The 26,196-nt window shown below is 31.0% G+C and overlaps 1 protein-coding gene across 8 annotated transcripts in view; it reads left to right on the top strand.

The window, feature by feature from the left end:
- The window catches only part of LOC145298110 (syntaxin-7-like), a 156,438-nt gene that overhangs the window by 77,047 nt on the left and 53,195 nt on the right, over positions 1-26,196 (top strand). For 2 of the 8 annotated variants that reach the window (XM_080144301.1, XM_080144296.1), the window contains exons 10-12: positions 2,378-2,460; positions 7,359-7,460; positions 16,509-16,691. In XM_080144301.1, the coding sequence (XP_080000427.1) occupies positions 2,378-2,460; positions 7,359-7,457 (182 nt within the window). In that variant the 3' untranslated portion in view covers positions 7,458-7,460; positions 16,509-16,691. Of the gene's footprint in view, positions 1-2,377; positions 2,461-7,358; positions 7,461-16,508; positions 16,692-26,196 lie in introns of those variants that run through there. The other 6 variants (XM_080144302.1, XM_080144297.1, XM_080144299.1 and 3 more) reach the window with 3 other exon arrangements.

Raw genomic sequence — 26,196 nt, 5'->3', positions numbered from 1 at the left:
TAGAGCTGTCTGTGAAACACTATACCACTCTGCTGTTTCCAACTGACTATACGGTCGTTTTCAGGTGCAACATAAACAACTTCTTGTTGAGCCATCCTTGTAAATAATCAATTTCTATCCAATTTCTTATTACCAGTATCAGTGTTCACCGATTGACCCTTATTTCGACCTTGATAAATGTTGACTCCCTTGTAAAAAAAAAAAAAAAAAAAAAAAAAAATTTAATTTCATATTTCCATGTGAAAAAAAAATCCAACTTTTTTCTCCTCTTCAATGTGTTACCCCACCTTTTTTTTTTTTTTTTTTTTTTTATTAACTAGCAGGGGTACCCGGCGTTGCCCTGTTGTTTTTAGGTGTGTGTGTGTGTGTGTAAGGGGTGGTTTAAAGTAAAGAATAAGCGTAGTAATAACTCTGTTTAAATAAAATTAAAAAAAAAAAACGATGGTAAACTTCTCTACAAAATCGGTGAAACCAAAACTAAAAAAAAACAGCGAACAAACGTAAAACTTTAAAAAAAAAGGAAAAATCAGGGGAAAAAAAAATGAACGTGTCTGGGAAAAACTAAAACAAAACACAGCGGGGGGGGGGTAGCATAAATAACCTTTCGATTCGGTTAAGTCCATTCCAGATTTTTTAGCAACTACGAAGAAACCCCAAATCTGTGTTGTTTTGTAACTGTCCCTTGTGAACGATCACAAGAAGTTTACCATCGTTTTTTTTTCTTTTCTTGTTTTGTAACTATCCCCTGTGAATGATCTCACAATGGTGTAAAGTGGTGGCAAGGGAAGGAGGAATTTATTAGAGAGAAAAGATTTTACTCCTTCCATCGATTTTAACCGATTTTGGCAGTGAACTCTCAGCAGAAAAAATATAGGAATCAACGATTATCGAAGAAGTGAAGAGATAATAGGCCTATAACACACCTCAGATATTGTGCTGCAGTTTGTGCATATTACATTTGCATGAAATGTCTTGATTTTTAATCCTATTAAGGGAAAGATCAGAGGGGAAAAAATGATGTCTTGACTAAACTGTACAAGTACTGAAATTTTATAAGAAATATTTTTATGAAATTATAAAAAAAAAAATTTTTTATTTTAAAAATGTTTACTTGAATTTATATAATACATGTTTATGAAAATATAAAAATAAAATTCTTGAAATCAAAATAACAAAATTTCAGGCAGCATAAAAAGTATCCAATACATAATATTCCGAAAATAGTTTTAAAAGATATTGAAATGTTTTCAATAATTCTTTGAAAAATAAAACGAATTTCAATAATTCTTAAAATAAGATTGAAAAAACTTTTCAATTATTATTAAATAAAAAAACAAGTGGAAAAACGTATTAAAAGGGGATATATAGGTGTGAGAGAAAAAAAAAAAAAACGCAAAGGAACAGATTTGCCTCGTCACTGCTTCCGGTAGCGCTACGCCGGAAGTTAGGAAGTACATTAGCTGACTATGATTGCAGGTTTGATGATTTAAAACCTGCAGTCAAACCAGTTCATCGCTTAGGAATCACTTCTGAGCAATGTAAATGAAGTAGGTACTTTTCAAGTTTGCAACCCAATCTTGGTGAACTTTGTGTCGCATCTTCTAGCAGATGAAGAATGCCAAATTTATTTAGCCAATCAGTTGTCAAAAGACAAAATGTTTTAATGAATTTTAATGAAAGCATGCAATTCATGAAATTAAATCTTTTTTTTTTTTTTTTTTAAACTAAAAATGACTTTTATCATGCTGTGAAATTTCCCCTTCCCCTATGTTAAATGTCTAGGTTTATGTCCAGATTCCTTCCTATATTAAATATCATATTCCAAAAATTTAGTAAATTCATCAAGTAGTTCTATTTCTATAAAAATCATTTTTAAGCGATTATTGGAAATTAGGAAGCATTACAACAAATCTTGCCAGTTTATCGAGTTATCTCCCTTTGTTTTATTTGTTAGATTATTTTCAAAATGGCGAACAAGACAGTTGCTCTTCTATTCCTCATAAAATTTATCTTATTTCAAAATATGATCAATTTATATGATTGTTGGAATATGATATTTTCATTTCATCATGGGTATGTACATCATACAGATATTTTTTTATTTTTATTATAGGAGGAATTCTGGACGAAAACCAATGTCTAAATAGAAAATCATTGCTAACATGGGGGGGGGGGGCATTTTTAATTAATCACTTGACCGTCATGCTTCAGCATGCTTATGTAACCTGCCAGATGATGCTGGAAATTAGTTTGTAAAACTGGAAAAATATCAAGAAGTATTATACACTTGTGAGCCCGGTGAATAACAAGAGCATATAATTTGTATTTTGCTTTCCCCAATTTATTTTGTCTATTTTTTATTTTTTTATTTTTATAGATAGCATTGAGGCAAATGTTGAAAGTGCCCAGATCCAAGTAGAAGCAGCAACTGAACAGTTAACCATAGCTCGACAGTATCAAGTAAGGCAGAATCTTTTTCTTTTATCGTTGCCTTTTTTTTTATTATTAACACTCCATCACTTTTCAAATGTTGTTGCAAATGTCTTGCCCAATGTTGTACATTTTTGTTGTTTTTTGTATTAATTTTTTTTTAGAATAGTCCCTTTTTCTTTTGAAAGTGGGGAGAGATTGCTTTCACTAGATTTAAAACACATTAAACAATGCCTTTGCAGCAGCAACACTCTTGCTTTTAACAATAAATCTAATAGAGTACATAAGAGTATGTTTTTACAATCCTTAAAACTCATCCAGTGATAGGGTGCCATTTTGGGAGCTGTGGGGAATGTGGAGTTGCCCCTTATTTACCATTACTCCCAGCTCCACTTTGGCATAGTGATAATACCTGTTAGGTCATCTGGTGCTAAAAGATCAGGCTGTGTGAAGATAACCCCTTTCTGACTAAAAATCCACCAAATGTTGTTGTTTTTTCCTTTTATCCTTTGTAATACTCAACTATTTTCTGCAAAGTCCAAAACAAGTACAACAACAATTTTCTTCTACAAAACAATCAAACCAAGCATCATGAATAAATATTTGAAGATTTAAAGAATTGAAAACATAAAAACTTTTCCAGAATTACTAGATTCAGCATTATATAAACAGAATGGGGTTGATACACTGTAAAATGAAACAACTAATGTTTACTTCTTGGCAAGGATTTCATTTGCTCTCTTGTTTCATTTTTTAAAACTTTTGAGTCATGCTAGCAAAGCAGTAATTGAATAAGAAACACTGACTACAGCCGTGTTTTAAGTTTCTTAATTTCCTGCTATTTTGTTGCTACAAATGATGGAAATAGGAAACCAGAACCTAATTGTCACTGCATTTGTTTTTATATTAACAAATTTGCATAAAATTTCAGACAAATGACGATAAGAAAAAAATATACAAAAGAATGGGGGGGGGGCAGTTATATCTGATTCCTTTATTGGGGTATAAGGAAACGTACAAAGTTAGATATTATTGCATTAGTCAAAGTTATTGTTTTTGTTAAAGCCACTGCCATGTTGTTTAGTTCTCGATAGGTGCTTTTTAACTGTTCAAAATTCCCTTAATCTGATATTTCCGTAATCCAGTAAATGTATGTGAACAACCAATCAAGACCTGAACTTAATGAATTCTGAAGAAAGGGGTTCGTATTTACACAGAGTAGTTGTAATGAATGAATGTTTAATGTACAGAATAAAGTAAACATGAATGGTGTGGTTGTGAAAAAATGTGGCAAATGTATCGAAGTTCCCAATCTGATCAAGAAGAGTAAATGTAGAAAATAATGAGTAAGTATCCTGCCACCACCTCTAAATATGTCTTATTTGGGAGAGTAACTCTCCTTGTAAATATTATGGGATTTTACGATATTAAATGAAATCTACTAAAATCCAGAAAACATGCAGCAGATATTGGCAGCTAGTGTAATTATATTGAATTTATGTGGTTCCTGTATTTGTATTGTGATAATGTTTTTTTTTCTAGTGGAGAAAAATGGTCTCTATTTTATATATATATATATATATATACCATTGTCACTGTTTTATTAGACTGGTTTAGGAAAGGTGGAGAACCATACAAGGTTATAGATTATTGTAGAATTATTAAGTGCTCATAGTCACCCTATTGGCATGTTGTGCTGGCTATTAGAGAGAGCAGTTTTTGTATAAACATGCCCTTTGTTCTCTCAGCTCAGAAGTCTAGGAGTGGTCTCAATTTTTATAAAGTCTTGCAGGTCTATCATTATAGATTATAAACGAATCACCCATGCTTAATTCAATTGAGACTATGCTAGCTGCTATCACTACACTTCCTTTAAAAAAAGAAAAAACAATTTCCATAAAGTTATATATGGAAGTCTGTCATCTCTGATCCCCACGTCTATATATGACTTTCAAAGTTTAACCTATACGCAGCTATTATCTATAGTGGTTTTATTCACTTCATTATTTGTGCTTTGTCTGTTTGCTATTGTCATTGTTGTTGTATTTTTTGTTTTATTTATTTTTTTAATTCATTTTCTTAAACTTACCAACTGAGATACCCATTTTATGCAGGTCTCTTAAATTTTTCTTCTGAGTATCAATCCAACTGGAAAAAATGTTTCCACTATAAATCATTTTGAAAACAATTTAGTCCTTCTTTACAATTATCGCATTTTAAAGAAAAACAGACATACTTACATGCCATGTTGAAATATTAGAAAAAAAATCATTTACTTGATCCGCCATTGACAAGAGTAGAAATTGCTGTAAAGCAGGGGAGATAACTTAGTATTTAATAATAAGCAAGTAAAAATGAATGTCATAATATAAAATGGATTTTTACTTGCAATTTTCTACTCTATCCTTTTTTTTTTCTAATCTAACCCTAACCCTTATTTCTGCATGGCATTCAAGTAAAAGTGATTTTACTTGAAATGCGATTTGCAATTATGACTTTTAATAAAGATGCACCAACAATTTTTAAAAAAATGACACCATATGGTCCCACCGACAAGTCGCCAACCCCAAACACTGTGTGCCGTGACTTTGTTCTCCATCTTTCATCATTCTTGTTCTGGTTGTGTTGTCTTGAAAAACACAGACTCCGATAATACCATACATTTACAAACTACGAAATACGAAAATCTATTTTGCAAACCTAACCATAACTCTGAATTAACACAAATGAAGAAGAGGAAAGCATTTTCTTTTTCTTTTCATAGTGTTCCAGGAATTTCTTTGCTCATATTGATCATCATCATCAACCTAAATAATGTACTTGTGATCTAATATGAAAAAAAAAATTTTTTTTTCTTCATCTGATAAGCAGAAGGAAAAGGTTTGAGAAGTGTGTTGATGGGTACTTCAGTTAGCATATATATATATATATATATATATATATATATATCTGTTTTAGTAAAATGTTTTTTATCTTTTTCCAATTATTTTATTTTACTCTTTGTGTAAACTAATATGCTGGAGGGTCTGTTTTGCATGAAAAATAAATATTTGGATCCTGGAATGTAACTATACTGTTCTTCTTTCATATATGCGCTGTTGTTATATTTAACATGCGTTAAGATTCTAAACAAAAAAGGATTGGTATCCACAAAGAGTGAAATATTATTGAAAAAAAAAAACATTTTACCAAAACAACTTATATATTGGTTCTTTTCCAGAATTTCCCCATATTAAAAAAAAAACAAAAAAAAAAAACTGTATGATGTACGTACGCATGATGAAACAAAAATATTGGGTGCGTCTACACTATTAGGACCAAATTTTGTAATTGATAAATGAGTTTTCAGATTTAAAAAAAAAAAAAAAAAAAATTTCTACTGATTTTTTTTTTGTCAATTCTAATAAATTACAATGGTAGCTTCCAAATTATGATGTCAAAATTACCTGAATATTGCTGAATTTAAAAAAAAACAAAAAACTTTGTGTTAGCAGGTGAACAATTGCAGCCATCTTGTTTTTATAAAATAAAGCAAAATTAAACCAAAAGGAAGTAACTCTAAATGTTTAATGTGACTAATGCAAAACAACAAAATAAACATAACATATACGGTGAACCGACCAAAAGTCCATGGCCATGCAGTAAGTCGAAAATATAGATTTTATTTGAACAAAAATACTAAATATTGCACTGATTCAAATTCCTCAGGCCCATTTGGAAAATTCCAAAAACTTTTTCTGAGCTTTCCAAGAATTATTGGGAGGAAATTACCTCCCTTTTGAACTCTCCTGTGTCTTACATAAGCAAACACGATCGTGCTCTTAAAATTCTATTTTCTTTAATAAATAATTTTCAACCTTATCGATTTTTGCAATTTTTAGATATAAATCATCTTAAAAATATGAGGAATAAGTAGATATTATTGTTTTCATGTGAAATTTAGTTTTATGATTTTCAAAATTTCGGCCTAATAGTGTAGAGGCACCAAATATTGCATTTCAAAAATCATGTCAATTGTTTAAATAGTTTTATTTTTTATAAAGAAAATCGTTTTTAAACCATTAATGGGAATTCGTAGGCATTACAACATAAATCTATGAGTAGGAATTACTTGAATTTTTTTTTTTTTTTTTTTTTTTTTTTTCAAAATGCTAGGCAAGATGGTCACTTCTCAGGTACTCGTAAAATTTGATTTTCTTGAAGATAAAATTACTAGATCAATTTAGGTGATTTTTGGAATATATTTTCGTTTTGTCACAGGGATGTATATTGGTACAAATTTTTCTTTATTTTTGTTTCCTAATATAGAGAGGGAATTCTAGACAAGAACCAAAATATTTTTTCTCTCTTCTTAAATGGCATGGAATTGTTGGTACTTGTACAGTTTAATCAAGACATTAAAAAATGAAAATATCGAAAAAAAAAAAAAAATTTATATTGTACATATCTGTTATGGAATGAAGTTCTCTGAAAAAAAATTTCACTTAATTTCATCAAGTAGTTGTTTTTTTTTTTTTTTTTTTTTTTTTTTTTTTACAGCAAAAAAACAATTTTTTATGATACTGAGCAAAAGGTTCGATTTTTAGGAAGAAAAGCTAGTAATAAAGATGGGAAGGGAGTGTCGGCACTTTAAATTGAGTTATCTCCCCATGGCGTGGTCTAAAAATCCAAACAAAAAGTTAAAAATTCAAAGATGTCTACCTTCAACGTGCTGTCATAAAAACATGTTTTTCCGCTGTAAAAAACAAAAAACAAAAAAAAACTACTCGATCAAATTAAGTGAAATTTTTTTTTTTTTTCAGAGATCTTCAGTTCAAACCGTATACGTACAATATAACCATATTTTCATTTTTTAATGTCTTGATTAAACTGTACAAGTACCAAATTGTCTTATTTGCATGTGCACTGATGTTGTTTGTCTTTTCCAGAATAAAATCAGGAAGAAAAAATGCTGCTTATTGATTGCTGTTGTTGTACTTATCGCTATTATTGCACTTGCTCTTGGTATTGTATACGGAAAATCATAATAGGTACACTTTATTCATTTTTCTTTTCTTTTTTTATTTTTATTTATAGAATTTATTTTTCATGTCATTGTTTTTAGCACTTTACGAATGCCTCACAATTTCTTTTTTTTTTTTTTTTTTTCATTCCATTTTTTAGTACTAAAAATGAATGTACATATTTTATCAGAAATGAAGAATGTCAGATATTTTCATTCATGTAAAAAGGTCTGAGTCAATGAATTTAAAAAAGAAAATGTCACAAACTGGAAAGTTAAAAAAAAAAAAAAAAAATTATTAACGTTATAAAAACAACGAAGAGGAAAAAAAAATCTCATTATGGAAATGGATTGAATTTAAGAGATTGGGGGAGCTGTCTGACTTGCTACTAGCTTTCTCAATTCTCCCAAATAATTGAAATGAATACATCTGACAGTTTTTAAAAAAAAATTTTATAACTTTTATGATGGGATATATATATATAAAGAATTTTATGCAAAATATTTATATCAATCTTGATAAAGAAATGCACAATATTAAAAATAGGGCATTAATATAAGAAAAAATAAAAATTTACCTTTATTAATTTATTAAACGTTAATAAACAAGGAACTTTCTCAATTCCATCCACCCATACATATATATATATACTAGCTGTATATGCTCAGCTTTGCCAGATCAAAACATATTGCCGGGCGGAGAGTTTAGTGGCATACTATTTAAGATACACCAAATATCCTAACTCTTAATCCTGTTAGAATTTTCCTGAAAGAAATCAACCACATGTTTGATTTATGGATGCATAAAACATCTCGATCTTCATCTATAAAAATCAAAAGGGAAATAACTCTGATTGCCGTTTCTGAATTCTTGCGATAAGAATTGGTTATGCGTATCATTTGGACCCATGGCGCAGTGGTTACAGTACTTGGAAAAATCATTTGTAAAAAGTGATATTCTCCTGAAGGTTGAAGGTTCAATCCTCAGTGTGGGCAACCTAAAAATACAATTGCGAATTGCTTAGGACCTCTATTCAGTTGTTGAATAGGGGTACATATTAAGGAGAAACGGGGACATATATAACAATGATGAGGGAGAGAGACATTTATATATCAGTTCTTATATTTCTTGGGGCTTCATATTGATACTGACTGGAGATGTATACAAGTCCTTAACACAGAGGAGGGGAGATACATAATCTTATAAGGGTTACACAATGTTCATTACAAGATATTTAACACATTACCTTTTGATTTGCTGAAAGATGACACATGACAACAGTTTTACAAAAACACAATGATGAGACTTTATTCATTGAACCGGTCAAATGCTGATGACGTCAGGAATTCAAATTTGGATCTATATGGTTAATCTTCTACCCTTCGCTTCCAAAGGGTCAGCTGACCACTGACTGCCAACTGACTGACCCTCAACTCTCTCTCTGACTGACTCCCAGTCTCTTCTGCCCTGATCTGACTAACTCTAGCTCCTATACTGAGAATCCCCCTTTTGCGATGACGTCAGAAATGTTTCCCAAATGTGACCCATTCACGTGGCTATGCACACGTTTTTCCAAACATGCATTTAACAACAAAAGAATTCTCAACATATACTCTAACCAATTTTTTTAACAATGTATTTTTAATTTGTGTTGTTCATTCTTTCTAGCTGACATTTTTAATATTCAGTTTTCTAAAAGAATGATCAATCAATTCTTTTTACGATATATAAACAATATCTAACTATTTTATCATAGAATTTAACAATAGACCTTTTTAATATTCCGATTTCTAACATTCTATTTCCTAACGTTGCTTACAAGGTTCGAGTCTCGGCTTATCCTAATCTCATTTTCAGTTATCTAATATTCTTATTTACATGGAAAAGGGATAGCCCTTTTCCTGTAACAGTCATGACTGATGGAACAAGAGCATACTACCCCCATGAAGTAAATAAAGGGTTCTGCTCGAAATTCTGTCCAAATTCCCAAGTTCGACAGAAACATTTCAGAGTTCGACAAGATACACCTGAAGAAGGTCGGAGGTTACATCGACCGAAACATTGTGAAAATCACACTCAAGATGAGAACAGTAGTCCACAAGTCCAAATAATACAAATAACTCTGATTACTTAGAGAGAAAATAACTCTCATAGCTTAAATAAAGCTTCTGTTTTTAAATAGAACTGATGTTGGCTAATAATAATAAAAATAAATCAACTTTAAATGATATTTCTAAACAATGATTTAAAAAAATTCTATGATTAATAACCATCAATAACATAGAACTAATTATTAAAATAGATTTTATTGAAAATTTCTTACCAACGTATCACTCTATTTTTTGAAAATCTATGGGTTAAAATGAAACGCTTATGTCAGTAGATATAAAAATAATGATTAATATTCATTTTTTTCTAAAAAAAAAAAAAAATAGTTATAAAACCCCTTTAAGAAAATAAAGTCGAGCCCACTTTAGAGAATTAAGAAAAAAATGGTCAATTTTAGCTCAACTTCTGGTCATTGGATGCTCTGTTTTTAACTTCCGGTCATTGGATGCTCTGTTTTTAACTTCCGGTCATTGGATGCTCTGTTTTTAACTTCCGGTCATTGGATACTCTGTTTACTATGTATGCCTGCTGACTTGTCATTTATAGGCACTTAATTTCTTTCAATTCCTGTGTTAATTACTAATGGTCTAGAGGAAAGATGCCAGCCTACAGTCAAGTGTGACTTTGTGACTGGGTTCAAATCTGATTGGCAATTATCATCAATTATGCTGATAATGACTGCATAAGCATGAAACAATAATGTTTATAGGTATAAAAATAATGGTTTCATATATATATATATATATACACACACACACACGTTGTCTATAAAAGGATATGGTATACCTGGAGTGTGTTCAACAGTTAGCAGTCAAGATGGTGACAGTAATCTACACACTTATTACAAGGAGCAGCTCCAAAGACTAAATTTATTCCCACTTGAGCAGCAGAGGATATGAGAAGACTTGATTCTGGCATACAACGTCATCAACAGAAATTTAAATTTACCTTTCGAGGAGTTTTTCACTCAACCACCGAGTTGTGATCTCTACAAGCACCTGTAAAACATGTACCACAGTCATCTTCGGCTCAATACACATGTGACAGTGTTGTTGGATCGAAAGAGTTAAGGCTAGCTTGCACTAAGATTGGTAAATTTTCAATTTAATTACAAGAGTGATTAAATTTGATGAACCTAAGTCTGGTTAAATTCATTTTCTCAAGAAACTGGAAAAGGGTAATGGTGGATGTTATGATTAGGGCTATGACAACAGCATATTCTTTTCATTGTTTTGACTCTCGAGTATATAACCACATCACTCTAAATAAAAATAAGATATCAATGGATATATGCGAGCCTGTCGTTGTTTTATCATTATTTCCATGGGAAGTGCTCGTCCGAGCTCCAATCTCTGGTCTCCCCTCGCCAATCTTTCACAAAAAACACCCGTCTAGCTGAAACCACTGTCAATAATTTTCCCCACTCTTTATCTGTGCCTAAATCAAAACGTAGATTCCATGAACAAAGCTTCTTTCTTAGAAGTGCACACCTGTTGAATTCTCTTCCGTTTGCCTGTTTCCCACCTGGCTACAACTTGGATGTCTTCAAGTCCAACATAAACAAATTCTTGATAAACCGCCCCCTTAAGACACTTTATCAAATCTCCATTCCTAACGGTTACTACGATATTATCCTATTGACTACTGTACACACAATAACCCTCATCCCCGAGTGGCTTCCAGGCCTTGATAAGTGGTGACTCCCATGTAAAAAAAAAAAAAAAAAAAAAACCCTGAGAATCAAAACAAGGAGAAGAATATGCTGTTATCCTAGCCCTAGTTATAAAGAAGCAATGACATTTATCGGGGAGGGGGGTTGTCAGGTCGCTCCGCTAGCTGGTTGTGAGTAGCAGGTGAGCCATCTGCCTTGATTAAGTCACTAAACAAAAAAGTATGATAACCCGAATGAATAGAGAGAAATGAGTGGATTTTGAAATGTCGTTATAAACAAGCAGGAAATATGGCAGACCGGGTTCTACACGAGCTACTGAGATTAACCATTTGTTTATATGAAGAATAAACAAGTCTTTAAAATATGCCAAACTAATAATAATGCTTATCCACAGTAATGAAATCAAGAGCGAATAAACAGAAAGACCCCACATCGACGAGACATGGATTGATGATTAATTAACTGAAAAGATACTTCCTAGTGGTTAAAATTCTGATAGCGATTATACAAAAAGGAATTGTGATTAATGTAAATTTAGAAAACACATTTATGATTATGAAAGACTAGTGGAGGTGCCTGGCGTTGCCTGGGTGTTTGAAGGTGTGTGTTAAGGGGAAAAAATGTAGTAGGCAGGCAGGTTCGAACACGAAGCCTTGATGTGAAGGTAGAAAAGAAAGTGGAAGAAAACTTGAAATTTCACCGCTCGACCAGGGAAGGAAAGGATTGAAAAGCGTTCTAATTTAGCGATCGAAAAGTTGACATGCAGAAAGTGAAGGAGTTCAAATATCGGAAAAACCAAAACAAAAAAAAAAACAGTGAATGTGATGGGGGGGGGGGAACGAACATGATGCAAAACGAACAATGGTAAAACGTCTTTAAAAAATTGGAAAAAGAAAAACGAAAAATTGGCATAAATAACCCTGGTTCAATATTAAGGTGTTTGGAGGTGTGGGTAAGGGGGGGGGTAAATCCAAACAAAATGGAAAATAAAGACTTTTATATAAAAAAAAACACTGTTAAGACTTTAAAAAATCGGAAAAACAAAAAAAAAACAATGAACGTGATATAATAAAAAAAAAAAATACGTACGTGATGCAAAACAAACGATATTAAAATTTAAAAAAAATCAAAAAAACAAAATAAAACGACAAACAAAAAAAATGGCATAAATAACCCTGTTTCAATATTAAAACTTTTAAAAATCAAAAAAAAAAACTTATCTGATATCTTGGATCGAACCTGCAATCTTAAGATAACAACGCTGCCACTTTGACGATTGTGCCATGATTGTGTATAAGTTCTCTTGTCATGAATGAATGATTTTTTGCTACCCCTCCCTGTAGAAAAGTGTCCCATTGAGAGTGAAGGAATTAATGTTTTTAGCCAATTTTTCGATATTTGTCGTCCGAAAGTTCGAGCTTCAAAATGATATCGATCTGGTGAAAATCCGTCGCCTGTGTCAAAAGTTTTTTGTGAGGCATACAAACACGCACACATTTTGCCTTTTCTATAATAGATAACAGTGAGAGATTGCGACCGATGAAGAAAATATAGGTAGGCTTAAATGTCCGCTGACCAATCATGACCTTGCAAGCTCTGCAGAATTTGGACTTGTGAAAGGACTGACTCTCTCAATTATTCACTCTATCAGTCCTCTCCCCCTCTTTGCTAAAATCTGAGACTTTAATTAATCAAACATCACCATCTCGCAAAAGCTAATCTTCTCTCTGACAAACAGTATGAATTTAGTTAATATCATTTTTTTGCAGATATTTTTTTTTTTCTTTTTTTTTTTTTTACACAGTGGTCACCACTTACCAAGGCCCGGAAGCCACTCAAGGATAAGGGTTATTGCAAGTAGATTAGCAGTCATGTCTGAATGCATATACCATGCATTGGATAAGGCGGGTGAAGCCAGGGCTGTAGCCTTTGATATTATCCAAGGCCTTTAACAAAGTCTGGCATGTAAGGCTGCTAACGAAAATTAAATTGTACGGTATAACTGGACATACACTAAATATAATTAGATCCTTCTTAGACAATAGGACTATCCAGGTTGTCATTGATGGACATACATCCAAGCAGAATAACATTAAGGGGTTGATCCTTGGACCACTATTATTCCTGATATTCATAAACGACCTCCCTGATAATATGGCCCTGTCGGTGGGGCATTAGAATACACCGACTGTCCCCCAGCAGAGAGTAAATCCCTCAATGGGGGACCTGGATATGACCTTAAATTATATCCAGTGGTGAGGCCCCAGCTTGTGGGCTTTGGGGAGTGTGGAGCCACCCTTTAATTACCATTGCTCCCAGGTCCACTCTGACCCGGAGTGGTAGTACCTGTTAGGGTTCCAACTATGAGTTAAATAGAAACCGACTTGAAAACAACAAATATATTCTATTAAAAAATTTTTCTTCAAAATCTTTGGATTCGGTATTAAATAACCTGAAAAGGGTTGATATGCCGTAAAACAAAAACAACCAACCCTGATAATATTGTCTGAGATGGGTATATTTGCTGATGATGCAACGCTCTATAACATGCACGAGGGAAGAACAGGTGTACATAAATCTAAGACAATGAGTGGAATGGGGCCACAAATGGATGGTAACATTTAATGTTAGTAAGACTAAGCTGCTCTCCTTTAACAATTACAAGAAGTCTCTCCAACCACCGATATCTGACAAATAACACCCTTTCTGAGAATTCTTCCTTCAATCTCCTTGACCTAACATTTACAGGAAATATGATCTGGAAAAAATACATTGAAAACATTACAAAGGTAGGTTCCCTCTATCGAGTTAGAAGACTACTCACACCTTAAAGTATCCTGTACCTTTACAAGGCCACCATTTGCCCATGCATGGAGTATTGTTGCCACATCTGGGCTGATGCATCTACCACTAGCTTCTCCCTCTTGGATAGGACCTAAAAATGAATTTTCAATCTACTAGGTCCCACTTTGTCATCTAAGCTCCAACTGCTGTCCCATCACTGCAATTTTGCATCCCTGTGCCTGTTTTACAAGTATTTTAAAGAAATGTGCTCTGATGCACTTGTGCCCCCTCGACGTATATATCCCTGACAAACCTGCTTAGCAACAAAATCACACCTCTTTACTATTGAGGTTTCTAAATGCCAGAAAGCTTTCTACTCTAATAGTTTCTTCCCTTGATATGCAGAAGTTTAAATGTAATGTAAACATCTTGGTAATCTTTACTTTGCATGGTTCCAAATAGCACTCTTTATTTCCAAGTGGCGATATGCCTTGTTAGAGGTGAATATGAGTAAGAAAAAATATTATTGGCAACTTGAAACAATGATGTATCAATAATGAAACAATAATGTATTAAGAATGAAACAATAATGTATTAAGAATGAAACAATGATGTATCAATAATGAAACAATAATGTATCAATGAAACAATGATGTATCGATAATGAAACAATGATGTATCGATAATGAAACAATAATGTATCGATAATGAAACAATAATGTATCAATAAGAATTATGAATTAAATTCCATTTGGAAGAGAAGCAAGATGCTCATCTAACTCAATATAAGGCAAAACCTAATGAGCTTCAGAGACTCCATTCTGCTTGCCACCAAATCCATATTGTTGAGAGATTGATCCTTAACTTTGGGTTGAGATTGCTAAACCCAAAAATCGTTCAGACTTTACCAATAGTGCCATTCAGACATGAACATTTGAATTTTAAGTCAAAGACTTAAATGATCAGAGTTGTGTAATCTTTCGACGAATAATTAATTTGCTTTACACAAAACGATCAGTCATTGATGTGTTGTCTTTTTTCAATTTTGAGCTTGAAATGATCTTTGTTCTCCAATGATACATACTTTAGTAAGGAGTGCCGGACAAATTGCCTTGTAGATCTTTTACAATGTGGGAAGAATTGTAGTTCGTTGAACCAGGACCTTTCACCATCCAGGGCCTTTGCCAGAATAAAGTACCAAACCAGAACCTAGAATGAACGAATTTGGTGACGTCACCCATGAGACATTGTTGGAGGAGTAAGGGGTACTCTCATACACATATCTAACTTTATAAATATATCAAGATGAACACGAATTAATTGAAAATTTCACTGCAGTTTCATGGTTTATCCGTTCTTCGGAAATATTTTTCATATTTCCCATAGAAACAAATTTAATTGTAATAGTCTTCAGATGAGCTAGATCTATATCTAAAAATGATCTTGTCTGTGTGTGGAATGGTCTCTACTAAACTACTGTTAATTTTTGGTCTACAGACTTGAAACATGATATATAGGGGATTCGGACCTGTGGGACAAATTCAATTTGATTCTTAGCCAGTAAATATTGCTGCTAAGGGGGTCAAAATTGAAAAATTGGAACTTGGCAGGTGTAAGTCAAACTAATGTGTATTATTTACACCTGCACAAATATACATTTATACATTTAAGTTGGTAAATTTGTACAGTTTTAACATGCATAAGGATTTATGGTAGCAATTAATGCTGGAAAGGTAAATGTTTTGGTTTTGAGTCATTATTTAAAAAAAAATTTTTTTTACTTTTGAAAGCACTACCATTCATTAGGTACAATATAATAATCAATAGAGAATTGGGTCTGTAATAATAAATACAAAATCTGCATGAATTAAAATATATTTAAGCATATTTTACAACCAGGCATCGCCAGGCGGCATGCTAGTTTAGTATAAAACTATCTGAAGATATATTGAGCCCTTAATATATTTTGTCTTCATTCAGTTTTGGTATTGATATCTAAAACTCCAAAATAAAAAATTTTTTTCTCCAAATTTATAACCCTTTTTCTTTTTATCTTTTTTTTATTTTATTTTTTACCCCCCCCACCCACCCAAAAAAAAAGTCCAATGTTTTATTTTGCCCTTTTAGCTAGTATCAAAATATATCTATTTTTATATTACACTTTATCTTTTTCCCTTTTAGACAGGGACAATTAATTTTAGTCCCAATTCAATGAGCTTCATTTTGAGGAGCTGGATTTTCCTCCACATTAAAAAACCTTGTGTAAATAGGAATTGAGAATTAAGTGATAAAAATTTATTTCAATTTTATTAGGCTTAATTTGTAGTCTACTATTTTGCTAATACCCGTTTTTTCTTTTTTTTTTTTCTGGGAAAATTTGATTTTTATGTCTTGTCATTTTTTGTATTATGTATGTTTCTTTCTTTTCTGAATATAATTTTTTTTTATTATTAAAATCCTTGCTTTTCTCATGACTTCTTTTTTTTTTTACTTCCATTTTCTATTTTTAGAAACGTGCCAGACGGAATTTGTGTATATCAGGCCTCGTGGTGCTGGTTGTAGTGGTCGTAATAAGCTTGATAATCTGGGGAGCTACTAGCTGAGTCTCGTTTGATTTGATGACAGGATGACCTTTCTGACCTGACACATACACACACGCATACACGAATGATTTAAATTCAAAACAAACAAAATGAAAAGATCACCACATATCAAAACCACTGGCCTCAACAAAACTATGAGACTTCTTTTCATATGGGGTCTCCATTATTATTATTATTATTATTTTTATTTTTTATTTTTATTTTTTTTGTTAATCAAAACAAGTGATTTAGAGTCTGCAGCAAACAGTGTCGGATAAAAAAATTTGCATTATTTTTATTTATTTATTTATTTTTTTTGCATAAAAAAATATTAAGAAGATATTGTTTCATTGTTTTGAATTTGTTTTTAGTATTATAAGAAATATATTACTTTTGAAATTTTTTTTTTTTTTTTTTTTTTTTAACCTAGAAAAATTTTTTTTTTCTCTGAGACTGTTTGCTGTGGACTTCAGGTCACCTTTTTTTTTTTTTTTTTTTTTCAAACAAAGAATAATTAAAAAGTACTTGAAAACAAAGAAAAAAATCTAATGTTAATACTAAAATTGGAGTAACATAATAATTAACCTATCTATAATTGATGGTGCCATCACATTATTTGGCTCCAAATTTGTAATACTACTATTTTGCCTGTTATATGAATGAAGCTGTGCATGAGTTATGGAAAATTCAAAATTCCTTTTTAATGAGTCGGCTCCTTTATGTATAGGTACCATCAGGGTGGATCGATTGGTTAGTGTGAGCATTTCGATCACTTAGACTTGGGTTCAATCTCTACCCCAGCAGCCCTTAATTATTTCACTGCTTTAATGGTTGATAAATGAGTACCAGTTTAATTATTTGGGGGTCAATTTGTGTTTAAATAAGGCAAAGAAATATCACACTCTATCTTGTTTGTACATGAACATTGAAAGTCATCCTCGACTTTGATACTACTTTGTCCATTTATTTTTCTGATTTTAATCATTTTTTTTTTTTTTTTTTTAATCATTGATTAGTTTCTGCCTTATGACGTGGGAAGATGGGATTTCACTCATAAGGTTAAACTGATATATTATGAACTGTTTCATAGCTGTTTAAGGACATTTTTTTTTTTTTTGTGTAAGAAAAGTTTTCAAAAGAAAAAATCTATTCTTCATAGTTAAAAAAAAAACAAAAGTTAAAAAAAAAAAAGAAATTAGAAAGAATAGTGAGAAATAAAAAAAAGTTCATTCTTTTTTTTTTTTTTTCTGAACTTTTGAGAGACGAGACTTAATTATTCATATTTGGATTCTTTGGACTACTGTTCTCGTCTTGAATGTTATTTTTTCAACATTTCGGTCGATGTACCCTTTGATTTTGTTCAGGTGTATCTTGTCGATCTTGGGGAATATGCACGGAATTTCAAATGGAAGCCACAGGGATAGCATGTTCTTGTTCTATCAGCCATGACTGTGTAGAAGTCCTAAGTAATTCGCAATTGTATTTTTGAATGCCACCCACACTAAGAATTAAACCTTCAACCTATTGAAGAGTAACTTAAAGGATCCATGGCATAGTGGATAAAGTAATTGATTGAAAGTTCAATCCTCAATATGGGCAACACTAAAAATACATTTGTGAATTACTTAATACTTCTACACAATCATGGCTGATGAAATGAGAGCATGTTACCTCTGTGGATTAAATAAAGGTTTCCTTATAATTTCCCTGAGTTTGACAAGAAACACCTGAAGAAGCCAGTAGGTTACATCAATCGAAACATTGTAAAGATAACTAAAGATACTAACAGTTATCAAAATAATACAAATAGTTTTTATTTTATTTTTTTTTATTATTAATTCATATATATTGTTTATATCAAATAAAAATGTTTTTATCGCCCCACCCCCACCCAAATATCTATATATAACTTCTTTGATACAATAGTGGTATATTCAGAAATTAATGTTTTCCTTTGGTTTAGAAGCATAATTGGATCATAATACTTGACATTTAAACTTTAATTCAAGTCAGAAATTATTTTCTAATTGATGTAAGGATTTAAAAATCTTTGTTCACAAAATATTTATCTAATGTTTTTTATGTTAATTTCTTGATTTTATTTATTTATTTTATTTTTTTTAATTACAATTTCACCCCAAACATGGCACATTGCCACTTTAATATAGGGGGCTATTAAAAAAAGAAAGATTAAAAAAGTTTCCTGCTTGTTAAGATACAGTCGACAGATTGATTTTTTTAAAAGATGTTTTAAGCAAAAACATTACGATGTACTTAATTGTCATGCCGAAAATAGTAATTGCTGTAGACCCGTGCTAGGGGTTACAAATGAAAGAAACCACAGGTAGTGTATAAATATAATATGTATCTACCATAAAGAATACAGGAGCCACTAAAGTGGTATGAGAGGAACGTGTTCGTAGCATGCGGTTAAACATGGTATGAATGTCTCCATTTAGTCTCTGAAACCAATGGTATTCATAGGACTGGTTGATTCCACTTAGTACTCAAATAGGGGTGATTTGTACCCCACAACAGTAATATATCCCAAAATTATGAAAAATCATTTAGTAGATATTTATTTCTAGTGTAAAGGAATTTTTACGGAAAATTGGGAAAAATATTTTATGTTATAAAGTAGGCAGTAGGAGGTTAAAAGCAGGGGACATAACTCTGAATGGAATATTTTAGATTACTTGTGTCGTGGCTGCAATATTTGTTGTCTATAGTGTTAGACTTTCTTTTTTTTTTTTTTTTTTTTTACTAAAAACACAATAGCAGTTCTACTCGAAGAATTTTCATAGTTTTTGGATATATTACTATTTTCGATATGACAAGTACATTGTAATTTTTTTTTTTTTTTTTTTTTTTTTTTGCTTAAAATGATATTTTAAAAATCGATTTGATGATTATATTTTCACAAGCACCAAAAGTCCTTTAGACTTATGAGATTTAAACTCTGATATGGCAAGTGTAAAAACCTGCAACTACTTTAGTAATGTGTACTTTGTCTATTCTTTTGTGAACCAATCAAATTTCTATTTGTGTACAAACTCCCAAACCATAACTTTTTAATAGATTAAACGTTCTTGCATGATGTTTACTTGGTGAGTGTTTGAAATTCAAAAATTGTTTGAAGCACATATATATATATGCATACACACACACACATATAGTGCAAGTCGAGAATTTAACCCAATAAAAAAAATGTATATTAAAACTTTTATAATGTATGTACCTGTCATAGAACAAAAGTGTTATATTCCAAAAATCATGTAAATTGATCAGTTATTTTTTAGTTTATTATTCATTTTATTTTTTTTGTACTAAGAAAATCAAATTTTATGAGAAAGTGAGACATTATGCTTTAGTCTGCCATATTTAATAAAGGGAGACAACTCAATTCAAACGATCGAGACTTTAAAATCGGTTTTGTAATGTCTATGATATATTAATAATTGCTAAAAATCATTAAAAAATTTATTTATAAAAAAAAAAATTCTTGATCAATTTATGTGATTTTTGGAATATGACATTTTCGTTTCGTGGTGGATATGTCTGGCAAAGATTTGGGGGGAGGTCCATTGGTCTTTATTTATTTATTTATTTTTTTTTTATTGAATTCTGGATGAGAACATAAATTCTGGCTTTTAAAGTTTGACAGAAATTAAATATAGTTCACTTATGCTCCCAAACCAAAAGAAATAAGAATTTAGAATGAAAAACAATATTTGATGGAAGAAAGATAATTGTAATAGTTAATTTTAGAAATGTTTTTCTGGATTGACTTATTGATCTGCCATTTTTTAAGACGGGGAAATTTTTTTTTTTTTTTTTTGTATTCTTTTAAATATAAAATGAAGCGTTAGCATTCTTAACTGACTGAAAATGAATTTGGTATAACAAGTTTATCATCATGGACTATTGGTATACATGTATCTAGTACTCCATGATATCGCATACAGAATTCCAAATATTGTGCCGAGACCTGTGATGCATTTCGTTAAAGTTGAAATTATTGTTGCACATATTTTACTGAAAAAGAAAATAACTTATAATGAATAAAAAGGTCACAAGTTCTGTTTCAATTGAAAAGGTTTTAATTTTTTCCTTTCTTGTTTTTTTTATGCATTTCATTGAATAGTTTTGTGGTTCTTGTCCAAAATTCACCTTATATTAAACAGCAAAAATAAAGAAAAATCTGTATGATGTACATACCGGTGATGAAAAATAAAATCATATTCCAAAAATTATGTAAGTTGAGCATATATTTATTTTTTAAGTACAAAAATCAAATTTTATGAGTAACAGATGAGTGTCTGTCTTGTCTGCCATTTTGAAAACCATCTAAAACCCAAAACAGATAACTGAACATAATTCCAATTTGTGAGATTCATGTTGTAATGCCCATGAATTCCCATTAATTGCTTAAAAATCATTTTCTTTATAAAGATAAAACTACTTGATCAATTTACATGATTTTTGGAATATGTTTTCGCTTCATCATGGATACGTATATTATACAGATATTTCTTTAATTCTGCTTTTGTAAATATAGGGGGAATTCTGGACAAAAACTTTTCTTTTTTTTTTCTTTTTTTTTTCTTTTTTTTTTCTTTTTTTTTTTCTTTTTTTTTTCTTTTTTTTTTTCTTTTTTTTTTTCTTTTTTTTTTTTTTTTGACACTTCAAGCTGGTTTGATTAAATGCTATTTAAAAATATTGGATATAAAATTTTAAATCACTAAAAAAACCGGCAGTCAATGTTTGTAAATTGTCTCCCTTGATTTTCTTTCAAATAACATTCCTCAGAAGAACATTGAAATAGAATCATTTAACAGGAAAATATATATTAGTGGTAGGACAATTCCAATATTTTTATTGATTCCAATACAATTACTGGTTTTGTTCTAAATTCCTAATTCCGATACAATTACCAATTCCAATTCTTTCAAAATCTCTAAATACTCAGCTATAGTGTTTTTTTTTGTTTTTGTTTTTTTAAATTATCATTTTTCCGCTTACCGTAAAAAGCCATGTAATATATACATCTATTTTTGCAAACGTAAAAAATAAACTTGGACAGTTATAGAGATTTTCATTTTATTAGTAGTTAAAAAAAATCATTAAATATTTAATAATTTGTTCTTTAATACCAGCAAGGGAAAATTAGGTTTTAAACAAACCAAAAAGTAAACAAATAAAATGCTTGTTTTTGGCAGTGGAAAATAGGCACAAAATTTTCCGATTTTTAAGATTCCTGATTCCAAGTAATCATCTAAACACTAATATATATATATATATATATATATATATATATATATAATGTATTTGTTTATACAAACATTGGTGGCTACATATGTGTCACATATGTACCCATCAATGTTTGTATATATAAATTTAATATACCTGCTCTGTTTACTCATTGAGCACTTTTTGGTAGACACGTTGTTTCATTGGATGTACTTCTAGGAAACTAAACTCTACTGCCATAATATATATATATATATATATATAACTACTTTTTACTCACATAAAATTCATATACAAAAGTATAGATTTATGCGTAAACTTTAAGTATTTACTTCAAAAGTGCTCAATACGTAGGTAGAGCTAGTTAGTAATTTATAATATATATATATATTTATAAAAATTTCAGTGTAGCTTAATCGCCATGTATATTTTATAAATTACTATATATATATATATATATATATTATATTTGATCCTTTCTTGATTTTCAATGTCCATTTTCAAGGATTTTTTTTAAGCTTTCTCTAGACAAAATTTAAGTTTTCAAAATTTTCTAATAATGAATCAAAAAACTTAGTAATTGACAACAGAGAAAGTCGCTTTCATTTATCTTTTTATTTCAAGAAGTATTTTACTTTTGAAATTTGAATTTCACTTTGGCTACATTCATGAAATATATAGATAACACTGGGTGATTTTGTGATAAAGGGACGTAACTCTTGCATTAACAATCACACCAATAAGACTGCAATTTCATAGAATGTATTGATTTTATCTCTATACTAGCCTGGTGTTGCCCGGGTATTTGTAGGTGTGTGTTGAGCAAAAAAAAAAGTTGTAGTTAGGCAGGTTCAAACCCATGACGCGAAGATGGAAAAGAAAGTGGAGGTGTGTGTAAAGGTGTTGGTTGAGCAAAAAAGGGGCGGGGAATGAATTGCGAGCGCAAAAAAAAAAAAAAGTGGTAGTAGGCAGGCAAACTCGAACCCGTGCTGCGAAGGAGGAAAAGAAAGTGAAAAAAAAGTGATGCGTTAGCTGTTTGTGCCCATTGCCAAACCGGAAATGACATAAGTTTAAATTACGGCTAGACAATCAAAAAGAGGAGATGGCTTTTGAAAATATCAGCGACCTCTTCCTGTAGAAAAGTGCCTAGTGAAGGAATTAATGTTTTTAGCAAATTTTTCGATATTTGTCGGCCGAAGTGTCGAGCTTCAAAATGATACCGATCTTGTGAAAATCCGTCGCCTCTGTCGAAAGATTTTGCAAGACATACATACATTAAAACAGACAGGTGAGATTTATTCTATAGTAGATTGCTAATGATAGAATTTATATTAAAACCAATGGTATTTATATAATCGTCAGATTAATATTAGCTACATATCCACAAATTAAAAAAAAAAAAAAATGATCAGGCAGAGAATTACTTATTAATGCAAATATTTGACTTTCTTCTGAAGCAGTTCGCCCTTGATGCATTGTATTTGCCCTTTATTAAAATTGGGCTTCATACAAACAACTACTCCCCTCAATCTGAATTCTGAAGTAATTGTTTTATTTTGTTTTTTTCCAACATGGCTGAGGGTACTCAATTTAAACAATATGAAAATCGTACAAGATATTTTTTATCTTCCTTAGCAAAAGTATGTACTTATTGACCTCCACTATTTTTATTCACTAATATTTTCGGGTTAGTTTGACAATATTTTTTTTGTTAGGTGAGAGTACAAATTAGTTACAAAACACCCTCCCGCCACATGTTAAGAATGGCTTCCTAAATGACATTTATTTCATCGCGGTACAATAAGTGCAGATATATGAAAGTTTAATTTCCTCCAAAAATGGAAACCGTAGAATGTATGTTCCATAGCACAAATGTTTTTCTTTAAAATAAATGATGTGCTTATGTACATATTGGACCATGCATTTTTTCTGCTAGAATTTTTAAGTTAGTTTTACAATATTTTTTATTAGGTGAAAGTGCAGATTAGTTACAAAACAACCTTCCCTTCCAATGTTAAGAATGGCTTTATCTTCCCCTTTCCACGTTGGGAATCCTTTTGTAAATAATATTATTTCAGTGCTGTACAATAAATACAAATATACTGAAATTTAATTTCCTCTAAAAACATAAAAATGCCTATAATTTCAATTTCATAGGAAACACCAAATGTTTGTGAGTCAACTTCATTATAGTCCGGTGTTACCATCTTTAATAGAGCCATTTTATCTCTATATAAATACAGAACATTATCCATTTGGCCTTTTTTTTTTTTTTTGCTGACACATTAGGCTTTAACTATTTTATATATATATATATATATACACTTTGCCTACCAGAATTTTCTTGTATTTACATTTACTGCTTAAAACAATAGAGCCGCCATTTTTTTTTTTTTTTTTGCAAATCATGAACATGCGTGATTTTTAATATTTGCAACATGACAATTAAGCAGACAACATTGCTTTTGCTTAAAATTTACATAAACAATGTCGTTATTGTTGCTTTTTAATGAAAACTCAATTTTTCGACTGTTGGATTTCGCTACTATAACGAAGAAGAACCAAATATTTTGATTCATGCTTTTTCTACTTTTTTTTATTTGCTATTTTTACTTGGGTTTCCCAATTTCCTTTTTATTTTTACATTCTTCATTCTATAAGGAGTACTCTTGAGATTTTGTTAGCTTTCGTAAAAAAAAAAACAAAAAAAACTGAACCAATTATACAACCTTTTTCTTTTTTTTACTTTCTTTTTTAATTTTTTTTTTTTTTTTTTTAGGGGGAGGTTGTCAATTTGAATTCAATTTTCAGAATACTGATGCAGACTTTGGACCATACAAAAATAAGTTTAACTATTACAAACTTTCACATACGAATACTACCATATATAAATTACATTTAAATTTACCATCATAGCTGACAAATAAGACTGCGTTTCATACACGTACACTACCATATACGGTTATATTTATTAAAGTAGCCATCATAGTTAATAATGGGTCAGGTTATCTCAATCTTGTAGTGATACAAGCACTAAGTGAAAGATTGTTTCAGCAATCTGCCCCACTATAACAAATAGGACAACCCAGATGTTACAGATTTGTTCCTAGTCTAGGGGTATCGGAACGCCACAAACATATCGATGAAAAATAAGAGTAAAAAAAAGAAGATAATTTGAAAAGAAAAACAAATTTTTACTAACAAAGAAAAAGACAATAAAAAAATAGAAAACGACTTTCACATAAGCTGTTTATAATCGATAGTGTAAGGGAAATAATTCTGTTTTCTAGTTATTTTCCTTTAGATAGAAGTCAATGTTTTTATAGTAATGTGTGTTTTTATCTTTAGACATAAATGCTTTTGGTCAAACATAATTCAGAAAAATCTCAATTTACTAGTTATTGATGAAAGAGATCTTTCTCTGTATCTTGTTTGGTTCATCTGTTATTTTAACGACTCGAGTTTTCTTGTGTTTTCCTTCAGTCAGTTATAATAGGTGGTCACCTCATTGCATCCCAACGTTGTGTTATAACTGATTATAATTTGCAGTCGTCCGCTATTTATAGTTATCACTAGAGACGGTTTCAGAAAGAACAAAAAAGTATTCCTTTTTTGTTCCAATTTTTTATAGTCTCCAGAGACGCTAAAAAAAAGAAAAACGTTTTTCAATCAAATTCGTAAGTAATACTTTTTATATATTATATAATCCTTCAATTAAGCAATCCACTACTTTTCCACATTTCACTTTACTAAATAATATCCTTAACATTGCTACCTTGCTACACTTACCAATTATTAATTATTCCATTTCTACTACATGTTACTACTTGGATAGCCAATACTATCCCCTGTGCAACAAAGCACAACTTCCTCATATCGAAAGAGGAAAATATATCATCCTATGACACCGGACATGAGTACAGATGCTCCTTGCTTTACTCAGGCTTTGAACAATACACCACATTAGTCATATCTGCCTTTGAGTGCCAGTTATGGTCAATATGTGCCAGTGCCATGAAGTGACAGTACTCAACTTAAGAGATGGTGCCCGCCATTTGATGACAGTGCCTGACAATTGTAGGCAGACGATTTGCTGGCCAGTTCTTGCTCCTGTCTAGAAGTGACACCTTAAAATAAATGTTCATCACCTTCATAATCGCCACTAGATAACAAGACCATGCAATGGATGACAGTGCAGGAATATTGAAGACAGGACATTTCTTTTCTTAGCAGTCCAATGGGCTTCACACTGGTCATAATCGATAGTGATTGACTTGACAATGACCAACTATGACCAAACACAAGTAGTCACCATGGCCTACTATACATAGGGCGCTGTATGTTACATGAGAGGCCACGTTTCTAA

Source organism: Euprymna scolopes, chromosome 2 (genome assembly GCF_053919585.1).
Source record: "Euprymna scolopes isolate OS-2025 chromosome 2, ASM5391958v1, whole genome shotgun sequence".
NCBI lineage: Eukaryota > Metazoa > Mollusca > Cephalopoda > Sepiida > Sepiolidae > Euprymna > Euprymna scolopes.
Note: the sequence above shows the minus strand (reverse complement) of the source record. Positions and strands in the feature narration are given on the sequence as shown.